General features: G+C 57.3%; 2 protein-coding genes across 5 annotated transcripts; both read left to right on the plus strand.

Annotated features, from left to right (window-relative positions):
* The first annotated feature begins 108 nt into the window (after positions 1 to 108).
* TNNI3 (troponin I3, cardiac type) lies at positions 109 to 3,453 on the plus strand. 3 transcript variants are annotated; one of them, XM_047836367.1, is made up of 8 exons: positions 109 to 279; positions 531 to 543; positions 689 to 775; positions 1,169 to 1,210; positions 1,487 to 1,618; positions 2,022 to 2,111; positions 2,665 to 2,841; positions 3,298 to 3,453. In XM_047836367.1, exons 1-8 carry the CDS (start codon positions 269 to 271, stop codon positions 3,379 to 3,381), a joined length of 636 nt encoding a protein of 211 aa, XP_047692323.1. In that variant the 5' UTR covers positions 109 to 268; the 3' UTR covers positions 3,382 to 3,453. The 3 variants fall into 3 exon arrangements, with proteins under 3 accessions (XP_047692323.1, XP_047692324.1, XP_047692322.1); XM_047836368.1 differs by having other exon boundaries at positions 534 to 543; XM_047836366.1 differs by lacking the exons at positions 109 to 279; positions 531 to 543; positions 689 to 775; positions 1,169 to 1,210 and having other exon boundaries at positions 1,228 to 1,618.
* A 126-nt stretch (positions 3,454 to 3,579) lies between these two features.
* TNNT1 (troponin T1, slow skeletal type) lies at positions 3,580 to 19,173 on the plus strand. Of its 2 annotated transcripts, XM_047836364.1 has the most exons (14): positions 3,580 to 4,883; positions 6,599 to 6,640; positions 6,748 to 6,761; positions 6,939 to 6,965; positions 7,207 to 7,239; positions 7,977 to 7,998; positions 10,369 to 10,429; positions 10,709 to 10,825; positions 11,032 to 11,109; positions 12,882 to 12,995; positions 13,860 to 13,969; positions 17,788 to 17,878; positions 18,298 to 18,338; positions 19,049 to 19,173. In XM_047836364.1, the coding sequence occupies exons 2-14, from the start codon at positions 6,609 to 6,611 to the stop codon at positions 19,092 to 19,094; spliced, it is 786 nt and encodes a 261-aa protein (XP_047692320.1). In that variant the 5' UTR covers positions 3,580 to 4,883; positions 6,599 to 6,608; the 3' UTR covers positions 19,095 to 19,173. The 2 variants fall into 2 exon arrangements, with proteins under 2 accessions (XP_047692320.1, XP_047692321.1); XM_047836365.1 differs by lacking the exon at positions 7,207 to 7,239.
* Positions 19,174 to 22,678: the final 3,505 nt, after the last annotated feature.

Genomic DNA, 22,678 nt, shown 5'->3' on the forward strand with positions numbered 1-22,678 from the left:
GTGGAAGGGTGATCCAGCTGGAGCATGGCCCACCCCACCCCTCACGCGCCCCAGTTATCTCGCATCCTGGGCAGGGGGAGGAGGCGGCAGCAGTATATTTAGTCTCAGTTCTCGCCCTTTATCTCAGTGTCCTCCGGGAAGCTTGGGCAGGCCGGAGGAGACCAAAGTCCCGGGGGCCTTCAAGGTCACCCCGGACGCCTCCTTACTGACCCTCCAAGCGCCTCTTGCCCCTTCTCTGCCTCTTGCAAGCCCTGGCCTGAGTCTCAGCATGGCGGACAAGTGAGTGCAGCCTGGTAACCCGGAATCCCAAGGTCCGAGGCGGCGAGAGGTGGGGCGATCTCCCGGGGTCCAGACCTGCGAGGCTGGGCACACAGCCTGAGAGGGGAGGTGGAGACAGGACTCCCGGGTGTCTGTACGACGGAAGTTTGGGAATCAGACCTCCTAGGACCCGAGGACGGGGGAGCTGTTGGGCTGGCAGGACAGGACACAGGCCCATGTTAACCCCTCGCTCCCGGTCTCTCTTCCTCCAGCAGCGACGATGCGGTGAGAGCAGACGCGGGCGGGAGGCGCCCGGCAAGGGAGGGAGCAGCAGGGCGGGACCTGGGGCGGGAGGCTGCAGCCCCAGGAGACCTTGTGCAGGGGGGCTGGGGAATCCGGCGGTGACGCGGCTCCGTTCCCCCAACCGCAGGCGGGCTGCCCGCCTCCCGCGCCGGCCCCGGTCCGACGCCGGTCCTCCGCTAACTACCGTGCGTACGCCACGGAGCCGCACGCCAAGGTGAGCGCCGAGCTCCACGAGTCTGGGCTCAGAGTCCGCGGAGGCTGTCTGAACCTGGGGAAGGAGGGGCGGGGCTCCGGTGGTGGGCGGAGCCAAGGCGGATGTGGCACCTCGGGGGCGGAGCTTTGCCGAGGGCCTGGCTCGGATTGGTGAAAGCTGCGTATGGGCGGAGTTCCGTTGCCCATGGGAACTGCGATTGCTTAGGGCGTAAGGGGCGGTGCCTAATCAGTCAGAAGTCCGGATTGGTGGAGGGGACTAAGGGGCGTGGCCTCCGGTAGATTCAGGGCAGGCGTTGGAGGCGGGCCGAATCTGGGCGGGGCTTGAGGGAGCGGCCGTGAGGCCCGTCTTCGCCTCCCCGCCTTGATTGCTCCTTGCTCCGTCTCACCCCGGCAGAAAAAGTCCAAGATTTCCGCCTCGAGGAAACTGCAGCTGAAGGTGAGGATAGGCCTGGAGAGGGAGCCTCGGTGTCCTCGCGGGGGGCGAGCAGGGTTGGAGAGTCGTGCTTGTATGGGTGGGCGTGGCCGTGTGGTGGGTAGCCCCACGAGGGGGCGGGGCCTTGGAATGATGGACAGGCCCCGGAGGGGCGTGTCTCCAGAAGACCGTTTTAGCTGGGGACTGGAAGGCCGACTTGGCCGGCGCTGCTTTCCCGGTACCGCACGGCCCTCATGCGCTGCCCCGGACGGGCTGCGGTCCCCGGCCTCCCCTCCGCAGACCCTGATGCTGCAGATCGCGAAGCAGGAGCTTGAGCGGGAGGCGGAGGAGCGGCGCGGAGAGAAGGGGCGCGCTCTGAGCACGCGGTGCCAGCCTCTGGAGTTGGCCGGGCTGGGCTTCGCGGAGCTGCAGGTACTCCTCGGGGACTCCGGCCCGGCCCGGGATCCGAGGTTCCTAGTGTCCCGTCCTGCATCCTTGGGACGACTCACAGGTCTAGTCACTCTCCCCCACTTCTGCTCCGGACCTTGGGGTCCAGTCTCCCAATCCTTCCCCTCAGGAGTTCAGAAATACGGCCCGCAGCTGCCTACAAGTCCCAAAAGCCAGAGGTTGATTTCTCCAGCCCCGATTCCGTCAGATTCTCAGGACCCCTGGCTCCTAGCACCCTTTGTTCCAACCGCTCCAGAGTCAGGCTTCAAACTACTCCTGCAGGATCAGATGTCCAGGCCCCCAGCCCCTCCTCCCTCAGATGCAGGAATCGGGACACACACACCCCGCCCCCACCAGCACCACCACATACACCACATTCCTTGACCAGGACTTGTGCCGACAACTCCACGCCCGCGTGGACAAAGTGGATGAAGAGAGATACGACGTGGAGGCAAAAGTCACCAAGAACATCACAGAGGTGGGAGGCATTGGGCAGTCTCCTTCCTTCCAGGGTAGGGTGTGGTGGCTGGGGCTGTGGTCTCAGCCTGATCTCTTGCAGCTGCTTGTGGTGGCAGACACCGAGAGACCCGGGTCAGCTCTGTGGGCCTGGCAGACAGGAGCAGAAGAATGAGTATAAAGCGGTTAGGGAAGGCTGTTCCAGGCAGAGGGAACAGCATGCAGCAGCCAGGAGGTGGGAAAACAGAAGATGTGTTCTCGGAAATGTGTCGCCGGAGCGCGGAGGGTTGACGAGCAAGCTCACGCATGGCACAGGGAATTTTGTGGGATGCGTGCAGCTGGGCCAGGAAGTGTCAGTGTTTTTCAGAGATGAGTCTGGGCAGATCCGGGAGGGCTGACAGTTCCTGGATGAGGAGCTTGGATGTTTTCCTGAAGGCGGTGGGAGCTGAGCGAGGGGGAGCCTGGATGAGGCCTGGAGGGAGATAGGAGGGAGGTGTAGGGTGCAAGAGTGGGGCTGGGGGAGGGGGGGGAACCAGAGGAGGGCAAGTCTCCACTCCCCTTATGGCTGCCCCCAGATCGCAGATCTGACCCAGAAGATCTTTGACCTTCGGGGCAAGTTTAAGCGGCCCACCCTGCGGAGGGTGAGGATCTCTGCAGATGCCATGATGCAGGCACTGCTGGGCACTAGGGCTAAGGAGTCCTTAGACCTGCGGGCCCACCTCAAGCAGGTGAAGAAGGAGGACACAGAGAAGGTGAGTGCGGCTAGGGCCAGGAAAGGGGGTGCTCAGAGGAGAGGGTGTGGGGGGAGCACTCCTGGGGCCTAAGCTCAGGACAGATGGTACTTGGGTTATGGGGAGAAGAATCTGGCCAGGGAGCCTCAACAGGCACTCTGGAGAAACGAAGTAGCAAGGAGTCAAAATGCGCCTGAGGTCTACAACAGGAAGTCCCCACTAAAGAGGAATAGAAGAATAGAGCACGTGGGAGACAAGAAGGGAAGCCACAGGGTATAATAGGAAGTAACAAGCAAGCAAGGAGGCCAGAAGTGCCTGAAGGAGACAGGATGGGGTGGGGGGGGTGGGTTTGAAGGGACTGCCTGAGGGGACAAGGAGTGTTCCAGAACCAGATCCCGGGCTGGACATCCCAAGGAGAGGCTGGAGGGTGGGCGGAGGATACTTAAGAGCCCCTCACCTCTGAACCCACTCCTCCAGGAAAACCGGGAGGTGGGAGACTGGCGGAAAAACATCGACGCGCTGAGTGGCATGGAGGGCCGCAAGAAAAAGTTTGAGGGCTGAGCCGGCTGCCCCGCCGCCCTGGCCCTGAAGGCAGAAGGCGTCCCTGAGGAATAAAGCTTCTCTCTGAGCTAAGAGTGGCTGCACGTCTGCTACCGGGGCGGGGGCTTTGGTGTGAGGGAGACGGAGAAGCCACACCACACAGCAGGAGCAGGGCCAGGGGCCATGCGGGCATTCACAGCTCCTCTGGGAGTGAGAATGGGGGTGCACGGAGATGCCCCGACCAAGGCCCAGAGAGAGACACGCACAGAGACACAGAGAGACTGAGTCACAGGCCCAGAGAGAGCCAGAGACCCAAAGAGAGGGAGACGAGACAGCCATTCCTAGAAAGATCTGCAAAGAAAGGGGAAATGGAGAGGCAGATGCCCACAACGAAACACAGAGGCCGTGGAAAGAGACAAAAAGAGGGTCCCAAGTAGGGGGAAGGGCAGAGACACAGACCCCCCCCGGGAAGAGCTAGAAAGACACAGACACGGATCCAGAGCCAGACAGAGAAACGGGGTCACAGACAGACACCAACAGACAGATACCGAGAGATGCAGATTGGCCGAGACACCCGCAGAAATGCGGAGACAAAAATGCATGGGGAGACGTGCAGAGTGAAAACCACAGAGACGCAGAGAGCTCCAGGGAGAGCCTGGAACAGACCCAAAGAGACCCTCCCCCCCCCCCCCCTCTGAGAAAGTCACAGAAATAGAAACAGACGGCAGACAGTGAGAGACAGAGACACCGGGAGGCAGGAAGAGTGAGGAATCCCGCCCTTGGGGCTGGCTCCCCTAGAGTTCAAGGTCACGGCTTGGCAGGGAAAGGAGGGGGGGGAGGAACACCAAAACAGATCAGTGTCAGATGGAGGTGGGGGAGTGTGAGGTGGTGCGGGCCTGACACCACACCCTCTCCCCTCCCCCCACCCACACCTGCTTCCCCGCTTTAGCGCCTGTTGTCACCGGGGTGGAATCCTGGTGGCGGACAAAGGGGTGGGGGTGGGGAGGGGGAGACAGAGAGATGGACAGAGACAGAGGGAAAGACAGACCCACGGGCGGAGAGTCACAGGGACAAAGGAGAGGCAGACAGTGTCAGAGAGGTGGAGGCCCAGAGACAGAAACCACAAGGGAGAAAGCGCCCCACGGTCCCCCTTTGGTCAATAACTATTCTCCAAGGACCTACTGTGTGCTGGGCCCAGGGACTCCAAAGCAGAGAGTGCAGCGTGCTGTACGGGAGGTGGGGAGCCCAGAGGTCGGGGTCACCTGACCCAGCCTGGGATCAGGGCGGTGCCGATGGGGTGGAGGGGTCCCCAAGCAGCCGGGAGGAGCCAGGATCCTAAATGTGGAGCCCGAGTGGGGGCAGGGCCGCCCCAGAGCTGGGACTCCCGGTTGGAGAAAGGAATTCCTCCCCCTCCCTGTCCCCTGGGAGGCGGGGCTGAGCCTCAGCTATAAACCCAGGGGTGCTGCAGCTCAGTCAGCCAGGCTCTGCCCCGCCGTTCTCCGCTCCTGCAGACCCAGCCTTAGGTAACGGTCCTGCTGTCTCCAGGGACTTTGTACTTGGAGGAGGGGACGGGAGGGAAATGGGAGGGGTGTGGAGAGGAGCCACGGAGGTGGAGGGGGCACCAAATAAAGGCTTGAGAATTTGGGAAGCTCAGCCCTTATGGGGACCTAGGATGGAGTATTAGGATTTGGGAATTACAGAGTCTGGGGGTGCCGAGATTGGGGCGTCCCAGAGGAGCACACCTTCAGACCTGGGAGGTTTGAGTCTGAGGGAACCTCAGAAATTGGGGGGTATCTGGGCTTGGATATTAGACAATCTGAATGTCAGGACTGGGGGCCTCAGACTCTGGGGATTCAGGAATTGGGGGTCTCAGGATGCTGAGGCTTCAGAACTTAGGTGTTAAGACCTCAGGCGTCAGGATCTGAGGAAGTCTGAGCCCACAGTCTGGGGTCTCAAGTATTGGGGTCTCGGAATCTGGAGACATGAGGACTTGCGTGTCCCCAGAAACCAGGGACGTCGTAAATTGGGGTCTCAGGATCTGCGGGTATCGGGATTTAGGGATGCTCTTAACCTGGGTACTGTGGAGCCTGGAGGACCTCAAAGTTGGGGTGGTGTCCCTGTAGGGGTCAGGATGAGGTCTGTGGACGGGGCTGCTCTTGTCCCATCCTGCCTCCTCCTAGGCTGTGGGCAGTGGGGAAAGGTGGGAAGGTAACCAGCCAGAGGGGAGGGGGAGGGGTGGGAGGGAGCGGGTGTGACTAAGTCTCCCAGGAGCCTCCCCCCTTGAATCCCTTCTTAGGAAATGTCCTCTATTTCACCATCTACGACATCCCCCCGAAATAGCCTTTGGAGGTGGGACAGCTATTGTCTTCAGGCCACAGTCCCTTCCCAAATACCTTCTCCCTAATCCCAGCTCAGATCGGGTTCCCATGGACATGTCATAAGACAAAAGAGGACAGCTGTGGTGGTGGAGGGGCAGGAGTGGTGGCTTTGGGGCTGTGCCTGACCACACCGCCCAAAGCCCTTTCCCAGTCAGGGCCCCCGGCCCCTCCTTCCTCAGACCCAGGAGTCCTGGCCCCCTGCCGCCCCCCTGCCCCTCTTCCGTCAGACCTAAGAGCCCAGCTACACCCAGCCCCTCCTCCCTCAGACCCAGGCCCCCAGTCCCCTCCTCCCTCAGACCCAAGAGTCCAGGCCCCCAGCCCCACCTCCTTCAGACCCAGGAGTCCAGGCCCCCACTCAGGAGTACTGCCCCCCAGCCCCTCTTCCCTCAGACCTAGGAGTCCTGACCCCCAGGATCTCTTCCCTCAGACCTGGAAGTCCTCCTCCTCCCTCCTCCCTCCGACCTAGGAGTCCTGACCCCCAGGACCTCCTCCCTCAGACCAGGCCCCAGGCCCCCAGCCCCTCCTCCCTCAGACCCAGGAGTCCTGACCCCCAGGACCTCCTCCCTCAGACCAGGCCCCAGGCCCCCAGCCCCTCCTCCCTCAGACCCAGGAGTCCTGACCCTAGCCTCTCCTCCCTCAGACCCGGGAGTCCTGAACCCCAGCCCCTCCTTCCTCAGAACTAGGAGTCCTGACTTCCCAGGACCTCCTCCCTCAGAACCGAAAGTCCAGCCCCCAGCCCCCTCCTCCCTCAGACCCGGGAGTCCTGAACTCCAGACCCTCCTCCCTCAGACCAGGAGTCCAGGTCCTCAGCCCCTCCTCCATCGGGACCCCAGCTCACTGCCGCGTTTTCTGGTCCTCAGGTCACACAGGATGTCTGACACCGAGGAGCAGGAATATGAGGAGTGAGTGGCAGGCGGGAGGGCTGGGGGCGTGGAGATGTGGGAACATTCTCCCACCTGCAAGACGTCTAACCGTCCCTCTCGCTCTTTCCTCCCATCCCTGCCCTCAGGGAGCAGCCCGAAGGTGAGTGGGGAGTGGGCCGGCCTTGGTGGCCTGGGGACACGCAGGCGGGAGGCGGGGAGGCGAGAGGACAGGCGGGGTCACCCACCGCCCCCACGCCCACCCTCCGGGGTTCCGGCGCCTTGCGCGGGCCCCGAGGGCTCCTAACCCTGCTTTCTCTGTCCCCACCCCTACCTGCAGAGGAGGCTGCGGAGGAGGAGGAGGAAGGTGAGGCCTGGACTCCGCGGGGCTGCAGCCTCGAGGGCTGCCCCGCGGGGCCGGGTGGGGAGGGGGCGCTGGGCAGGGCAGAGGCCGGCGGGGACGGGGCTCCCGACCGCCCCGGCTTCAGGTCCTTTAACAGCCTCTCCCCTCTCTTTCCTCTCTGCCCCCCACTCCCCGGCGTGGCCGCTCCCCCTCGCTCCCCCATCCTCGCTTCTCCCCTCTCCCCCTCCCCCCTGCCTCCTCCCAGCCGCCGAGGAGCCGGAGCCGGTGGCAGAGCGAGGTAACCGCGGCTGCTTCGCTTGCCGAGACCGATTTCCTCGGGCCCTGACCCCCGCGAGGAACCCCTGCGCCCCCTGTAACCCGCCCAGGCCCGGTCCTTTAAGCCCCGGAGAGCTCGCGCGCCCTCTGGTGTCCACGAAGGGAAATGGCCTCGCTGAGGCTTTAACCCTTTCCCTTCCTTCTTAAAGGGACCGACACCCAAGCCTTCTTCCCCAACCTGGAGGAATACTTGTAGAAGGGTTGGATGTTTGCGGACAGGCACCCTCCCCCTCCCGCCCATCTTCGCCCCCGACCCTGTCTGTTATTTTTTTCCTCCATATACATTCAAAGGTTGGGGCCCGAGTTGCAGAAGGGGCTATTACTGGGAGCCCGGGATTCCTGTGTCCCCAAGGGGGAGGGGCTGGGGACACCCTGCAGTGCTAGGTCTTAATGCGGGGGAGGGGGGTGCGGGGGGGGGGAGCTGAGCTCTGGGCAGGTGATAGGAGGAAGGTCTGGGGGTTTGGACCCCTGTCGGGGGGGGATCCCCACACCAGTTCTGAATGTATATCTGATGCGTGTGACCCTCTTCCTCCTTTACGGCCACCCTGATTTCCTTCCCCCCTCTTGCCCCCCACTCATGCCTCTCCCCTAGAGCTGCTCCTGGGGGCCCTAGCTTGGAGGGGGGGCGTTCCCTCTCTGGGCGTGTCAGGCCCGCCCCTATGAACTCTTGTTAATTATCTCTTTGTGTCTCCCCGTTAGAAGAGGAGCGGCCCAAACCGAGGTGAGATCCTAGGAGGGTGGAGGTGGGGGGCGTCCCAATCTTATCCTCCTTAATGTGTGCCCCACCAGAGATGGGGTGGGGGTGGGGGTGGGGGAAGCAGGAAAGGAGCTGGGGCAATTGAAGCGGGAAAGGACAGGGCTTCCTTCTTTCAGCACACGTTCCAGAGACCTTCCCGTGGTGTTGGGCAAGTCAGACCCTGTCTGCTCTGTTGGGGCAACAGACCCCGTTACAGTGATGGTAGCACAGAAGAGGGCCCTATGTTTGCCCTAGGCAGTCAGGGAAGGCTTCCCAGGGGGAGGTGATGCCTCAGTCCTGAGGGATGAAGAGTTCACTAGCTGAAGGAGGCCGGAGGGGTATTGTAGGTGAGAAAGCCTGCAGGGTGTGGCGGCTGGATCTAGGCCAGGCTTTCAGGGAACCGACGCAGACACAGCTCATTCTGATGATGAGGTTCCAAACTAGGCAGCTCTGTGGAGGCCAGGAAAGCTCATGGGGGCAGAGGGTCCTGGAGGAAGTGACATCGGGGCCCAAGCTTGGAGACGCAAGGAGGCAGCAACGCAAGCATAAGAAATAACTTAGAAGCAGAGTTCCCTGGGTTGGTTTGGGCAGTGACACCAATTCCATTGTGGCTGGAGTGTGGAGGGCAAGAAGGGGCGGGGCCCTGAAGGCCGGGGGCCCTGGGGAGTCCTGGAAGGGTTTTGAGTAGAGGAGACAGACCTGAGTGAGAGAGTAAGGGGGAGCAAGAGATCATAGGTGTGCTTCAGGAGGAGGGAAGGCCTCAGGGGAAGGGCATTGCAGGCAGAGGGAACAGCATATGAAAGGCCCAGGGGTACAAAGGCACGTGGCTTAGCCAGGGAACCGTGAAATGTGTCTGTGAGGGAGGAGAGAAGTTGCTGGAGGAGCTGACTGGGGCCGGATGGAGAAGGGCTTTGAATGCTGAGTTGCTTGGACTTTGTCTTAAGGATGAGATCTGGGTGTTAGAAATGCCCCTCTAAAGTCATGAAAGACGAGGAACCGAAGGTGGACAGCTGGAGACTGGGAGGCCAGGAAGAGGCTGGCAGGAAGGTTCTGGTGAGAGGGACTGAGGCCTGAGCTGGGGCAGGGGGCAAGGGGTGGAAAGGAGGGAACAGACTGGGGAGATTGCCAGGCAAAGGGGTCAGGACTTGCCATTGGGGCGAAGGGAGGGAGGAGGAAAGGACCACGGTCTGGGGTCTGGGCTGGGAACCCCACTCGGTCTTGGGGAAGTCGATGAGTTCAGCGAGGGCGTGACATGTGAGAAAGCGGGAAATGTTCAGGAGGCTCCTGTTAACCTGAGTCTGGGACTTAGAAGCGAGTCCAGGCTGGAGACGGAGTCGGTGAATCCCCCATAATTAATGATAATCAAAGCCCCGGGAGTGAGGGACACGGGTCATGAGAGTGTCCCATGGATGAATAAAAGGGCAAAGCTCTCAGAAGAGCTCCCTTCAGAGGAGCAGGAAGAAATCAGGTGAACGTGCTGTCTTAAAAACCAGAGGAGAGGGGCGACTGGGTGGCTCAGTCGGTTAAGCGTCCGACTTCAGCTCAGGTCATGATAGAACACTCCGTGAGTTCGAGCCCCGCGTGGGGCTCTGTGCTGACAGCTCGGAGCCTGGAGCTGCTTCGGATTCTGTGTCCCCCTCCCTCTCTGCCCCTCCCCTGCTCATGCTCTCTCTGTCTCAAAAATAAATAAAAACATAAAAAAAAAAAACAGAAGAGAGAATTCCGATTAAGGCCGGATGGAGGGCTGACCATGCTCCACCGCCAATGCACCGCCCTGTACGAATACAACGCAAGCCGCGTCTGTAACTATATATTTTTTACAAGCCACGTTTTTTTTTTTTAATTTTTTTTTCAACGTTTATTTATTTTTGGGACAGAGAGACAGAGCATGAACGGGGGAGGGGCAGAGAGAGAGGGAGACACAGAATCGGAAACAGGCTCCAGGCTCCGAGCCATCAGCCCAGAGCCCGATGCGGGGCTCGAACTCATGGACCGCGAGATCGTGACCTGGCTGAAGTCGGACGCTTAACCGACTGCGCCACCCAGGCGCCCCTACAAGCCACGTTTTAAAAAGTAACACAAAACGGGTAAAATTCATCTTAACAGCATTTTTAAAATTCAACCCATTATATCTGAAATTTCATCATTTGAACATGTAATCGGTAGGAAACATTATTAGTGAACTATTTTACATGCGTTTGCTGGAGGCAAGTTTTGGAAATTTCACTGGCAAGCCCACAGAATCTGGCTTCGGACGAGCCAGCCACCTGCCTGGTGCTCCGAACCGCGCGTGGCTGCCACCTGCTGGTCGGCGCAGCCCGGGAGCTCCAGTTTTCCCCCCTTTCCGCCCGACAGGCCTGTGGTCCCTCCGCTGATTCCCCCGAAGATCCCAGAAGGGGAACGTGTGGACTTCGATGTAAGTACCTGGACATCCGGTCCCCGGGGCGCTTTTGTGCAAATTAGGAAGAGGCGCAGCGTCCCGCTCCCTTTGGGAGGGCGCCTAATGAACCGAGTGGGCCGCTAGTGCCACCTGCTGGAAACATCGCGAAGGCGCCCCGGGTTCTCTAGACTGTCCAAGCCCGTCCCGGCCGGCAGGGGGCCCCGCCCCCGACGTCGCGCAGAGGTGCCCGCAGGCGGGTGCCTCCTCCCCCGCCCTGCCCGGGAATGACGGGGGCCCGCACCCTCCGTGCCGTAGGACATCCACCGGAAGCGCATGGAGAAGGATCTGCTGGAGCTGCAGACGCTCATTGACGTGCATTTTGAGCAGCGGAAGAAGGAGGAAGAGGAGCTCATAGCGCTGAAAGAGCGCATTGTGAGTGGGGCGACTGGGGTGCGGCGAACCCCTCCCTCCCCCGGGGCCTTCCTTGGGGTCCAGGGCAGGCCCGAGGCCAAATCTTTGGGCGCTTGCCTAAGTCGGTGGTCGCACGCAAACTAGCTCATCTCTGCTCTTGACCTCCTTTGCAAGGGGTGGGGAGGGCTGGGGGTTCCTACACCCCCTCATTTTTCGCTCTCCTCCAGGAGCGGCGCCGGGCAGAGAGAGCTGAACAACAGCGCTTCAGAACCGAGAAGGAGCGCGAGCGTCAGGCTAAGCTGGCGGTGGGTGTCTCCCCTCCCCTGGGAGACCAAATGTACTTCCTCAGCTGGTTGCTCCATTTCCCAGTCATGATATTGTCTGCGGTCCTGAGAGAGCCCTTGTGCTGTGTTATTCAAGGATCTGTCGGTTGGAAGGGGCAGAAACCCCAGCCCAAACTGGGTTCAGCAGAAAGATAATTTTATTGGCTCACATAACTAGACAAGTGTAGAGTGTGACTTGCTTCAGGTATGGCTGGATCAAGGAACTTAAGCAAACTCTCCCAGCTCTTCTCTTCCCATCCCCCGGGCTCACCTTTCTATGGACATTGCGGGTGGTGAGCTCATCCTGGGTTTGCCTGGGACTTTCCTGGTCGGCGCCCTGAAAATCCTGTATCCCATCAGACCGAGGCGAACGGAGTTGTTGGTCACCCTACTGGACATCCCGTTCTCAGGCAGGGGTGACAAATGACCACCAGCTACTTGGGCTCAAACTCTTTTGTCTGTCTTCTGCATGATCCTGGGGTGCGTTCAGACTGGTCACCTGTCCATCTTGGAGCAAATTGCTGGCTAGTTGTAGGCCCCTGGTTAGAATATTCCCGTTGGTGTAGGGCCTTGGAGGCACGACCTGACTTGGAATCAAGGAGTGGTCCGCCTGAACCACTTTCAAAGATTGGTAGTAGACTGACATGGTCGGCAAGATACTGGTCTCCCAAAGATGTTCATGTCCCAATTCCCAGAGTCTGTGAATATGGTACCTGGCATGGCAAAAGGGACTTTGCAGGTGCGATCGAGTTAAGGACGTTGAGGTGGGAGATGATTCTGGATTATCCAGATCGGCCTCGTGTTATCACAAAGGTCCTTACAACAGGGAGACCGTAGGGTCAGAGTCAGAGATACTTGAAGATACTGTTCTGCTAGCTTTGCAGAGGGAGGAAGGGGCCAGGAGCCAAGGGTTGCATGCGGTGCCTAGAAGCAAGGGCAAGGGAGTAGATTCTCCCTGGGAGCCCCCAGAAGGAACCGGCCCTCTTCACTCCTTGGTTTTAGCCCGTAAGACCCATTTCAGACTTCTGACCCGCGGAGCTGTAAGGTGATAAGCTTTTGCTGGTTTAAGCCCCTCAGTTTGCCAATTACAGCAGCAGGAGGAAACTGATTCAGGTGGGGCCTGCAAAAACCCATCGTGCCCACCTCACCAGCACTTCCAGGGGGCAGAGGGGTTAGTCTGAAAGCCACCGTTTCTGGGGCATGCGGTGCAGACTTTCTGAAACGTGGGGATGCCGTTAGAACCCCTTCCTCAGGCTCGAGGCCATTCAGCCCCTTCTAGTGCCCCAAGCCCCCCGCCCCATCACCAGTTACCCTCCTTCATCCTCTGAGACATTCTTGTCTCCTGAGAATAAGGGAGATGAAGGCCCAGAGAGGGTGAGTATCTGCACTGAGGCCACACAGCAACGCTCACCATCGGCCTTCAGGCTTCAGGAATGTAGAAAACAAGCAGGCACATCCCTTGCATTTTAATTCTTGCTTGAGGGATATTAAGGACCAGAGAGGAAAGGGACTCACAGGTGGTCACAGAGCCGCAGGTGGTCACAGAGCCCAGGTGGTCACAGAGCCGGGCCTGGAAGGGCCAGGAGCAGAATGCCTGCATTTTTGCCTTTCCTGACCTTGACTTTGTCCCGTGCCTTGGGTCTGGTTGATTGCTGCTTCCATCAGCTCACACCTGAGCCCCCCCCTCCCCCACTGGAATCTCAGACCCCTCCCCCCAGAGGGTGGCCTTGGGGTTAACCCCTTTCTTCCCTTAGGAGGAGAAAATGCGGAAGGAGGAAGAAGAGGCCAAGAAGCGGGCTGAGGATGATGCCAAAAAGAAGAAGGTTCTATCCAACATGGGAGCCCATTTTGGGGGTTACCTGGTCAAGGTGAGTTCAGTCCCCTGGGACCTAAGGTCTACGTTCCCAGGGAGGAGAGGCTGGGGGCCTAGACTTCTGGTTCCTGATAGGGGAGGTCTGAGGGAGGAAGAGGCTGGGGGCCCAGATTTTTGGGTCCGAGGGATGTGGGGGCTGTGGGCCTGGACTCCTGGGTCTGAGGGAGGAGGGGCTGGGGACCTGAGGCTTGGTCTGAGGGAGGAGGGGCTGGGGGTCTGGGTCCTGGGTCTGAAAGAGGAGGGGCTGGGGGCCTAGGCTCCTGGGTGTGAGGGAGGAGGGAGGAGGGGCTGGGGGCCTGGACTCCTGGGTCTGAGGGAGGAGGGGGATGGAGGTCTGGACTTCTGGGTCTGAGGGAGGAGGGTCTGGGGGGTCTGGACTCCTGGTCTGAGGGAGGAAGAGCTGAGGGGTCTGAGGGAGGAGGGTCTGGGGGGTCTGGACTCCTGCGTCTGAGGGAGGAGGGGGCTGGGGTCTGGACTTCTGGGTCTGAGGGAGGAGGGGCTGGGGGCCCAGATTTTTGGGTCTCAGGGATGTGGGGGCTGTGGGCCTGGACTCCTGGGTCTGAGGGAGGAGGGGCTGGGGGCCTGAGGCCTGGTCTGAGGGAGGAAGGGCTGGGGGTCTGGGTCCTGGGTCTGAAAGAGGAGGAGCTGGGGGCCTGGGCTCCTGGGTATGAGGGAGGAGGGGGGTGGAAGTCTGGACTTCTGGGTCTGAGGGAGGAGGGGCTAGGGGCCGGGACTCCTGGGTCTGAGGGAAGAGGGGCCAGGGGCTCGGATTCCTGGGTGTAGGGACAGGTGGCGAGGAGCTCAGCCCCCTGTGTTCTGATGTGTCCCACAGTTGAGTACCTCCCCTTCTGTACCTCAGGCAGAGCAAAAGCGTGGTAAGCGCCAGACAGGCCGGGAGATGAAACTACGCATCCTGTCTGAGCGTAAAAAGCCTCTGAACATCGACCACATGGGAGAAGACCAACTCCGGTAGGTGTCCTGGGGGCCTCAGCGTGGGACGGGCTTGTTGTAAGACAGGGAGATAAGGGGACCAGCTCTGGGAGGGCAGAAGCCCGGGTCTGAGCCCTCGTGCTGTGTGACTTTCGGGCAAGTGTCTCCCCCTCTCTGGGCCCCTGGCTGTCTTCCCTGTGAAACATGTCACTGGTATAGGACCCACTTTTTGTGGGTACCGTGACCTGTGGAGCCTGGGAGGTAATAAGGCCAGACAAAATAACTGCCCCAAATTTAGGAGATTATGTTGACTCATTGATGTCCTGTGGAAACTTAGGAAGGCCCCGTCTTTTCTCTGAATCGAAGCTAGACGTGCCGGTGAGAACTTTCCAGCCACGTCTCTGCCCCACCAGACTGTACCTCCCCCTTCACCTCCCATTCACGGACAGCCCACATCTCATGATAAGCCGTCAGAGGGAAGGCTGCGGAGGACTTTTCCTCCGGGGGCGTCATTTGTGCTGATGTACTCTGGCCTGGGACGTGGCTCATACAGCCAGGAACCCCCACCACCCCGGGGGCTGTACAGTGATGGGGTCTGCAACTCAGCCTCTGACGTCAGTGCTCAGCGCTCAGTGCCCGCTCCACCGCTCACTGCTGAGTGATCTTAGGCACGTTAGGTAATTTCTCTGAGCCTCACTTTCCTTACTGGTAAAAATGGGGATAGGAGGACACAGCCTACCTGGTCCGCCTGGGAAAGGTCGGTGAGGCGACGATAGTGAAGGGGATGGCTGCAGGGCTCATGACCCTGTGAGGTAGATCCTATCATTATCCTCATGTTAAAGATGAGGGACCTGAGGCACAGAGAGGTTAAGTGAGCTTTCCAGGGCTGCACAGCGTGCAAGCTTGAGAGCTGGGATTTGAACCCTGGGCTCGCTGTGGTATAAAATGGGGTGATGGTTAACACCTGGGTCTCCGGGGGCAGAGACTCCCGATTATAGCATTTGCCCATTTCTGCGACGTAACTACTCTCACCATGCGGATTTCAGACTACCAGCGTGAGGACACGGCTCGCGGGGTCAGCTCTGGGAGGTGTTTGAATGGCTCCAGCCTGCAGCTCACCATGTGCCCTGCCTTCTGAGCACGTTATCACAGGGCATAAAATAATACGTAGCTGGTGTTCATTTTTCCCTCTTGTCCTCTTCTTCCCCTGTCCACCAGCACACAGCCACTCGTCATTGGGGTCCGCTAATATTTAGGCCCTGTTATCTCAACTGTATTCATCAGATAAAGGTCTTGAGGGTGTATACAATTTTTTTAGATAAAAACATGCCCCAGAGCAGAGGGCGGTAGCTAGCGAGAGAAAACCAGGAAGGCTAGTAATGATCAAATGAATAGTGACACTAGCTTTATTGCAGATTTTTGTCAGTTAAGAATATGCTTGGCCTCAGGGCCTGGGTGGCAGGGGGGGGGGCAGAGAGAGACAGAGAGAGACAGAGCACGAGCAGGGGAGGGGCAGGGAGGGAGACACATGATCCGAAGCAGGCTCCAGGCTCTGAGCTGTCAGCACAGTCCCCGAAGCATTCAATTCTTGATTTCAGCTCAGGTCATGAACTCACAGTTCATGGGTTTGAGCCCCACCTCAGGCTCTGGGCTCACAGTGCAGAGTCTGCTTCGGATCCTCTCTCTCTCTCTCTCTCTCTCTTTCTGCCTCTCTCTCTCTCTCTCTCTCTCTCTCTCTCTCGTGTGCGCTCTAAGTAAATAAATAAACTTTTTTTTTTTTTTTTTTTATGAAATTTATTGACAAATTGGTTTCCATACAACACCCAGTGCTCATCCCAAAAGGTGCCCTCCTCAATACCCATCACCCACCCTCCCCTCCCTCCCACCCTCCATCAACCCTCAGTTCTCGGTTTTTAACAGTCTCTTATGCTTTGGCTGTCTCCCACTCTAACCTCTTTTTTTTTTTTTTTTTTTTTTTCCTTCCCCTCCCCCATGGGTTCCTGGTAAGTTTCTCAGGATCCACATAAGAGTGAAACCATATGGTATCTGTCTTTCTCTGTATGGCTTATTTCACTTAGCATCACACTCTCCAGTTCCATCCACGTTGCTACAAAAGGCCATATTTCATTTTTTCTCATTGCCACGTAATATTCCATTGTGTATATAAACCACAATTTCTTTATCCATTCATCAGTTGATGGACATTTAGGCTCTTTCCATAATTTGGCTATTGTTGAGAGTGCTGCTATGAACATTGGGGTACAAGTGGCCCTATGCATCAGTACTCCTGTATCCCTTGGATAAATTCCTAGCAGTGCTATTGCTGGGTCATAGGGTAGGTCTATTTTTAATTTTCTGAGGAACCTCCACACTGCTTTCCAGAGTGGCTGCACCAATTTGCATTCCCACCAACAGTGCAAGAGGGTTCCCGTTTCTCCACATCCTCTCCAGCATCTATAGTCTCCTGATTTGTTCATTTTGGCCACTCTGACTGGCGTGAGGTGATATCTGAGTGTGGTTTTGATTTGTATTTCCCTGATAAGGAGCGACGCTGAACATCTTTTCATGTGCCTGTTGGCCATCCGGATGTCTTCTTTAGAGAAGTGTCTATTCATGTTTTCTGCCCATTTCTTCACTGGGTTATTTGTTTTTCGGGTGTGGAGTTTGGTGAGCTCTTTATAGATTTTGGATACTAGCCCTTTGTCCGATATGTCATTTGCGAATATCTTTTCCCATTCCGTTGGTTGCCTTTTAGTTTTGTTGGTTGTTTCCTTTGCTGTGCAGAAGCTTTTTATCTTCATAAGGTCATAAATAAACTTAAAAAAAAAAAAGGATAAGTTTGGCCTCTAGTAAAGAGATCTGTCCATAGCAGTCTAAAATACAGAGGCTGATTTTGTCACAGAGAAGCAATCTGACACTAGGGTAGTCCATAGCTGGTATGGGACCTCTACAAAATCACTGGAGACCCAGACTCCTGTTTTTCTGCTCTGCCACATTTAGCCCCATATTTCCATCCTCAAAATCACCTCATAGTCTAATGTGGCTGCTGGAGCTCCAGCCAACACATCCAAGCAGCAGGAAGAAGTCACAAGGAAGGAGCCACAAAAGGCTTGCTCGGAAGCCGAGCCTAATGACTGCCTTCACCCCACTGGTCACCCCCACCCTCACGCACAGGGAGATTTGGGAGAGTAGCTTTTTTTTTTTTATTTTATTTATTTTCTTTTTTTTAACGTTTATTTATTTTTGAGACAGAGAGAGACAGAGCATGAATGGGGGAGGGTCAGAGAGAGGGAGACACAGAATCTGAAACAGGCTCCAGGCTCTGAGCTGTCAGCACAGAGCCCGACGCGGGGCTCGAACTCACGGACGGCGAGATCATGACCTGAGCCAAAGTCGGACGGTTAACTGACCGAGCCACCCAGGCGCCCCTGGGAGAGTAGCTTTTTAACTGGACCTGTTGCCAAAGGTTGTGTCTAAGGAAGAAAGGGAGAAGAGATATAGAGCAGGCAGCCACAGATTTTTGTGTACATTTTATGGAGAGGGAAACCGGATCCTAGGGAATCACTCTTGCCAGAAGAGAGCAGAGAGGGGATTTGAACCGGGGCTTCCTGACTCCAGAGCCCGAGTTCCTGACCATGACATTATTCTCCCCTACGGAAATGACTTTTGGATGTGGAGACACGGGGCAGAGACTTAAAAACCCCTTTCTTCCGTTCACTTTGAATATTTTGGCCACACCTCTTAACGAAATGGTACCAATAATGCCCAACTTAGAGGAGACTGGCCGTGTGGCTTTGGACCGTTCTCTCTGGGCTGTGGGCTGGCCCGGTGCGTGACAGCCCTTCTGCCTCTGCCAGGGAGAAGGCCCAGGAGCTGTCGGACTGGATCCACCAGCTGGAGTCCGAGAAGTTTGACCTTATGGCGAAGCTGAAGCAGCAGAAGTATGAGGTGAGACCCGTGTCCCACGGAGGGCAGCGCAGGGCAGGGGTGGGCATGCGTGTGTGCGTGTCCCACGCAGGGCAGGGGTCTGTGTGTGTGTGTGTGTGTGTGTGTCTGGCGCAGGGCAGTGGCGGGTAGGCGTGTCTGGTGCAGGGCAGGGGAGTGTGTGCGTGCATGCGTGCGTGTCCCGCGCAGGGCAGGGGCGTGCGTGCGTGTCTGGCGCACGGCAGGGGCGGTCTGGTGTAGGGCAGGGGCGTGCATGCATGCCTGGGTGCCTGTCCTGCGCAGGGCAGGGGCGTGCGTGCGTACATGCGTGCGTGTCCTGCGCAGGGCAGGGGCGTGCGTGCGTGTCTGGCGCCGAGCAGGGGTGGGCGGGCGTGGTGGGTGGGCGTGCCCCCGCCCCATCATCCCCCTCTCTCCCTTTGCAGATCAACGTGCTGTACAACCGCATCAGCCACGCCCAGAAGTTGTAAGTGTGCCTGGGCCGCTGAGCCCCACGCCCCTGCTCCGACCCTGGGGTTCCTCTTTCCTTCCCTGTGGCTCCCCTCCAGTCCCTCGACCCCCTCTTGGCATCTGTCCCTTTCTCTCTGTGTGTCCTTCTCCGGGTTGTCAAGTGGGGCAGGCCATCTTGCCCCCAGGGAGGGTGGACGATGGCTGGAGCGCACCGGGCTGTCGCAGGGGCAGGGGTCGGTGCTCCCGGCCCGTGGTGGGGGGAGGCCGGGGAAGCCGGTCAAAACCTGCGGTGCCCAGGGCGGCCCTCCCTGAGTGCCTGTAACCGCTGTAACGGCCGTGACTATTTCCGCGTCCCTAGCCTCCTTTTCTCCAGCTCTCGGTTCCTCTCTCCATGCCTCCACCGTCTGCGTCCTTCCCGCCAGCCTTGACCCATCTTGCGTGCTACCCACGCTCACTCACCCGTGCCTCCCTTCCCCCAGCCCGTCCTGCTAAACATTTATCAGCTTCCACAGGGACACCCTGAGCGCACCCACGGACATCAATTCCCTCAGGTCGGGGGAGCCGGCCTTATGCCATCAAGCCGCGTTTGCCTGCCGCTTCCTCTGGGCAGGGAGAGCCGGATTTTTTGGGGGGGTTGGGGAGGGCCTTCCTGAATTGCGGGCAGGGCCCACCTCAGACGCTGGAGGAGCCCGTCCTGCCTGACGCCCCCTCTCTCTTCTCCTACAGCCGGAAGGGGGCAGGGAAGGGCCGCGTTGGAGGCCGCTGGAAGTGAGGCCCTGGGGCTGGAGCCGGAGCCCTGGGAGGACCTGTCCCGTCTCTGCGGTTTGAAATAAATGCTCCGCTTACAGACACTTACCGAGTTCTATCATTATTACCCCGCAGCCAGACTGTCCGGTCCCCTTGACTTACAACACTCCATAGGGTGAGGTATCAAGGTGGAGCCTCCCCCCTGCTGGTGGGAATGTCACACAGCGTGTGGGAACCACTCTGGCAGGTCCTGGAGAGGCTAAACACGGTTAACGGATGACCCAGCCATTCTACTCCCAGGGGTCTGCCCGAGGGAACTGAAAACATACGTCCGTACACACACACACACGCGCGCGCGCACACACACACACACACACACTGTGCACAAATGTCGGCAGCAACATTACAACAGGCAGAAGGTGGAGACACATGCAAATGTCCAGCAACCGAGGAACGCATGCTCAGGCGGCTTATTCAGCCATAAACCGGGAGGAGGTCCTGACACCGGCTGCAGTGTGGACCAGTCTCAGAAACGGGACGCTGGGTGAAGGAAGCCAGACACAAGAGGCCACAGGTTGTGTGATTTCATTTGTATGACTTGTGCAGAGGGCAAATCCACGGAGGCAGGAAGTAGATGAGTGGGTTACAGGGGCTGGGGGAGGGGAGGGAGGGGGAGGGGGAGGGGGGTGGAAATGCCTTAGTGGTGATGGTATCACACACCAGCTTGTGAATATAAAAAGCCCCTGAGCTATACAGTTAAAAAAAAAACCACATTTTTATTTCTATTTTTTTATTTTTATGATTTTTAAAAATATTTATTTATTTTTGAGAGCATGAGCAGGGGAGAGGCAGAAAGAGAGAGACAGAGGATCCAAAGCAGGCTCTGTGCCGCCTGCAGAGAGCCCGACGTGGGGCTTGAACCCACAACCCTGAGGTCAAGGGTCACACCCTCCACTGACAGAGCCAGCCAGGCACTTCCTGAACTGTACATTTTATTATTTTTTTAATTTTCTTTTTTTTTTTTTAACATTTATTTATTGCTGAGAGACAGAGCATGAGCAGGGGAGGGGCAGAGAGAGAGGGAGACACAGAATCGGAAGCAGGCCCCAGGCTCCCAGCTGTCAGCACGGAGTCAGACGCGGGGCTTGAACCCATGAACTGCGACATCACGACCTGAGCTGAAATTGGTCGCTTAACCAACTGAGCCACCCAGACACGCCTATTTTTATGTTTTTTTTAAGTTTCCTTATTTTCCTTTTTTACTTATATTTACTTTATTCATTATGTTTACTTAAGTTTCCTTATTTTGAGAGAGAGAGAGTGAACAGGGGAGGGGCAGAGAGAGAGACAGAAAGAATCCCAAGCAGGCTCCACACTGTCAGCGCAGAGCCCAACACGGGGCTCGAACTCACAAACCATGAGATCATGACCTGAGCTGAAATCAAGAGTCGGATGCTTAACTGATCTATATCTGAATTTTAAAACCAACCCAAACAAAACAATTTTCAAGTTGCTCACTGGAGAGGGATCCGCTCTTAGTGACAAAGCAGTGCCCACCTTTGTGACCTTTAGGATGGGCACACATTCCTGAGCACATAGGGGCCTGGGTTCTGGGCCCCCGAATCCCAAATATCAGTGGCTTGGGGAAGATGGCTGATCCCGCACACATAGCTGATATGTCCCCACAAAATCCGTGGGTTGAAGCCCTAATCCCCAGTGTGGTTTGTGGAAGGTGGGGTCTTTGAGAGGTAACCAAGTTTCCATGAGGTCATGAGGGTGGAGGTCCTGTCATGGGATTAGTGTCCTTGTGAGTACTCGAAGAGACCAGAGCACTGTCTCTCCACCATCTGAGGACACAGCACGGAGGTGACAGGCTGTCACCAGAACTCGACCGCACAGTCACCCTGACCCAGACTTCCAGCCTCCAGAACGGTGAGAAGTGAATGGTTTCTGTTTAAGCCCCCCTGGGGCCTATGGCCTTTTCGTCCTGGGGGCTTGAGTTGACGGGGACCTTGTGATGGCTCCCCCAGTTCTGGTTCCAGACAGCCGTGGAGGGTAAAGCAGGAAACAGACACGTCCCCGCCCATTCTTTCCTCCTGGCAGAACTTAGCTCTGTTGCCGTGTCTGTAGCTGTTTGCTTGTCCTCACTGGACTGTTAAGCTCAACTTAAAATCAGCAGTTCCAGGGGTGCCTGGGGGGCTCCGCCGGTTAAGCATCCGACTCTGGGTTTCGGCTCAGGTCATGATCTCAAGGTTCATGAGCTCGAGCCCTGCATCAGGCTCCCCGCTGTCAGTGCAGAGCCTGCTTGGGATTCTCTCTCCCTCTCTCTCTGGCCCTCCTCCACTTGTACTCTCTCTCTCTCTCTCTCAAAATAAATAAACTTAAAAAAAATCAGCAGTTCTAGGGGCGCCTGGGTGGTTCAGTTGGTTAAGCGTCTGACTTCAACTCAGGTCATGATCTCACATTTGTGAGTTCGAGCCCCACATCAGGCTCTGTGCTGACAGCTCAGAGCCTGGAGCCTGCTTCGGATTCTGTGTCTCCCTCTCTCTTCCCCTCCCCCACTTGCACTCTGTCTCCCTCCCTCCCTCTCTCTCTCTTTCAAAAATAAACATTACCAATTTTTTTTTGAATCAGCAGTTCTATTATGATGTGAAAGAAGGGGAAAACGAATAATACGGGACATCTAAGTCTCTACCCTCCCCCACATGGCGCATTAGTGAAACCACTTTCTCTATCCACACAGCACGAAGCTTGCAATCAGCGAACTCGAGGGCCTCTTGGAAGCTGCCTGCCAGTATCCGTTTGCTTGTGCAGAATAACCACCCACATCTGACTGGCGCTCCTTGGAAACCTTTCATTTAGCTTATGAGGTTGGCAGTTTGTGCTGGGCTCAGCTGGGCAGTTCTTCTGGGCATGGCTGATCTTGTCTGGGCTTTTTTTTTTTTTAAATTTTTTAAGTTTATTTCTTTATATTGAGATTGAGAGAGTGTGTGAGCAGGGGAGGGTCAGAGAGAGAGAGAGGGAGGGAGAGAATTCCAAGCAGGCTCCCCACTGTCAGCACAGAGCCTGACAGGCTCGAACTCACAAACCGTGAGATCATGACGTGAGTCAAAATCAAGAGCTGGACGCTTAACCGACTGGGCCATGGAGGCACGCCTCTTGTCTGGGATTTTTGCTTGTGCATCCACGGTCTTCTGCTGGTTCAGTGGGAATGGTTGGCTTAGGGTGGCCCCGTTTGGGGTGGCTGGGACCTCTCTCCATGTGGTCTCTTATGGAGGTCTCTCTCTCTTTTTAAAATAATTGTCTTTCTATATACTTTTTTTTTAATGTTTATTTTTGAGACACACACACACACACACACACACACACACAGAATCCAAAGCAGGCTCCAGGCTCTGAGCTGTCAGCACAGAGCCTGACGTGGAGCTCGAACCCACGAACCATGAGATCATGACCTAAGCTGGTCGGATACTTAACCGACTGAGTCACCCAGGCGCCCCTGGAGGTCTCTAAGGAGGGACATATGTGGTTTTCTTTCATGCGTTTCAGCCTAATCTCATGCTCCCAGAATTTTGTTTATTTCATGGTCATCCTGTGAATGCCTCTTCA

This window comes from Prionailurus viverrinus, chromosome E2 (genome assembly GCF_022837055.1).
Source record: "Prionailurus viverrinus isolate Anna chromosome E2, UM_Priviv_1.0, whole genome shotgun sequence".
Classification (NCBI taxonomy): Eukaryota; Metazoa; Chordata; class Mammalia; order Carnivora; family Felidae; genus Prionailurus; species Prionailurus viverrinus.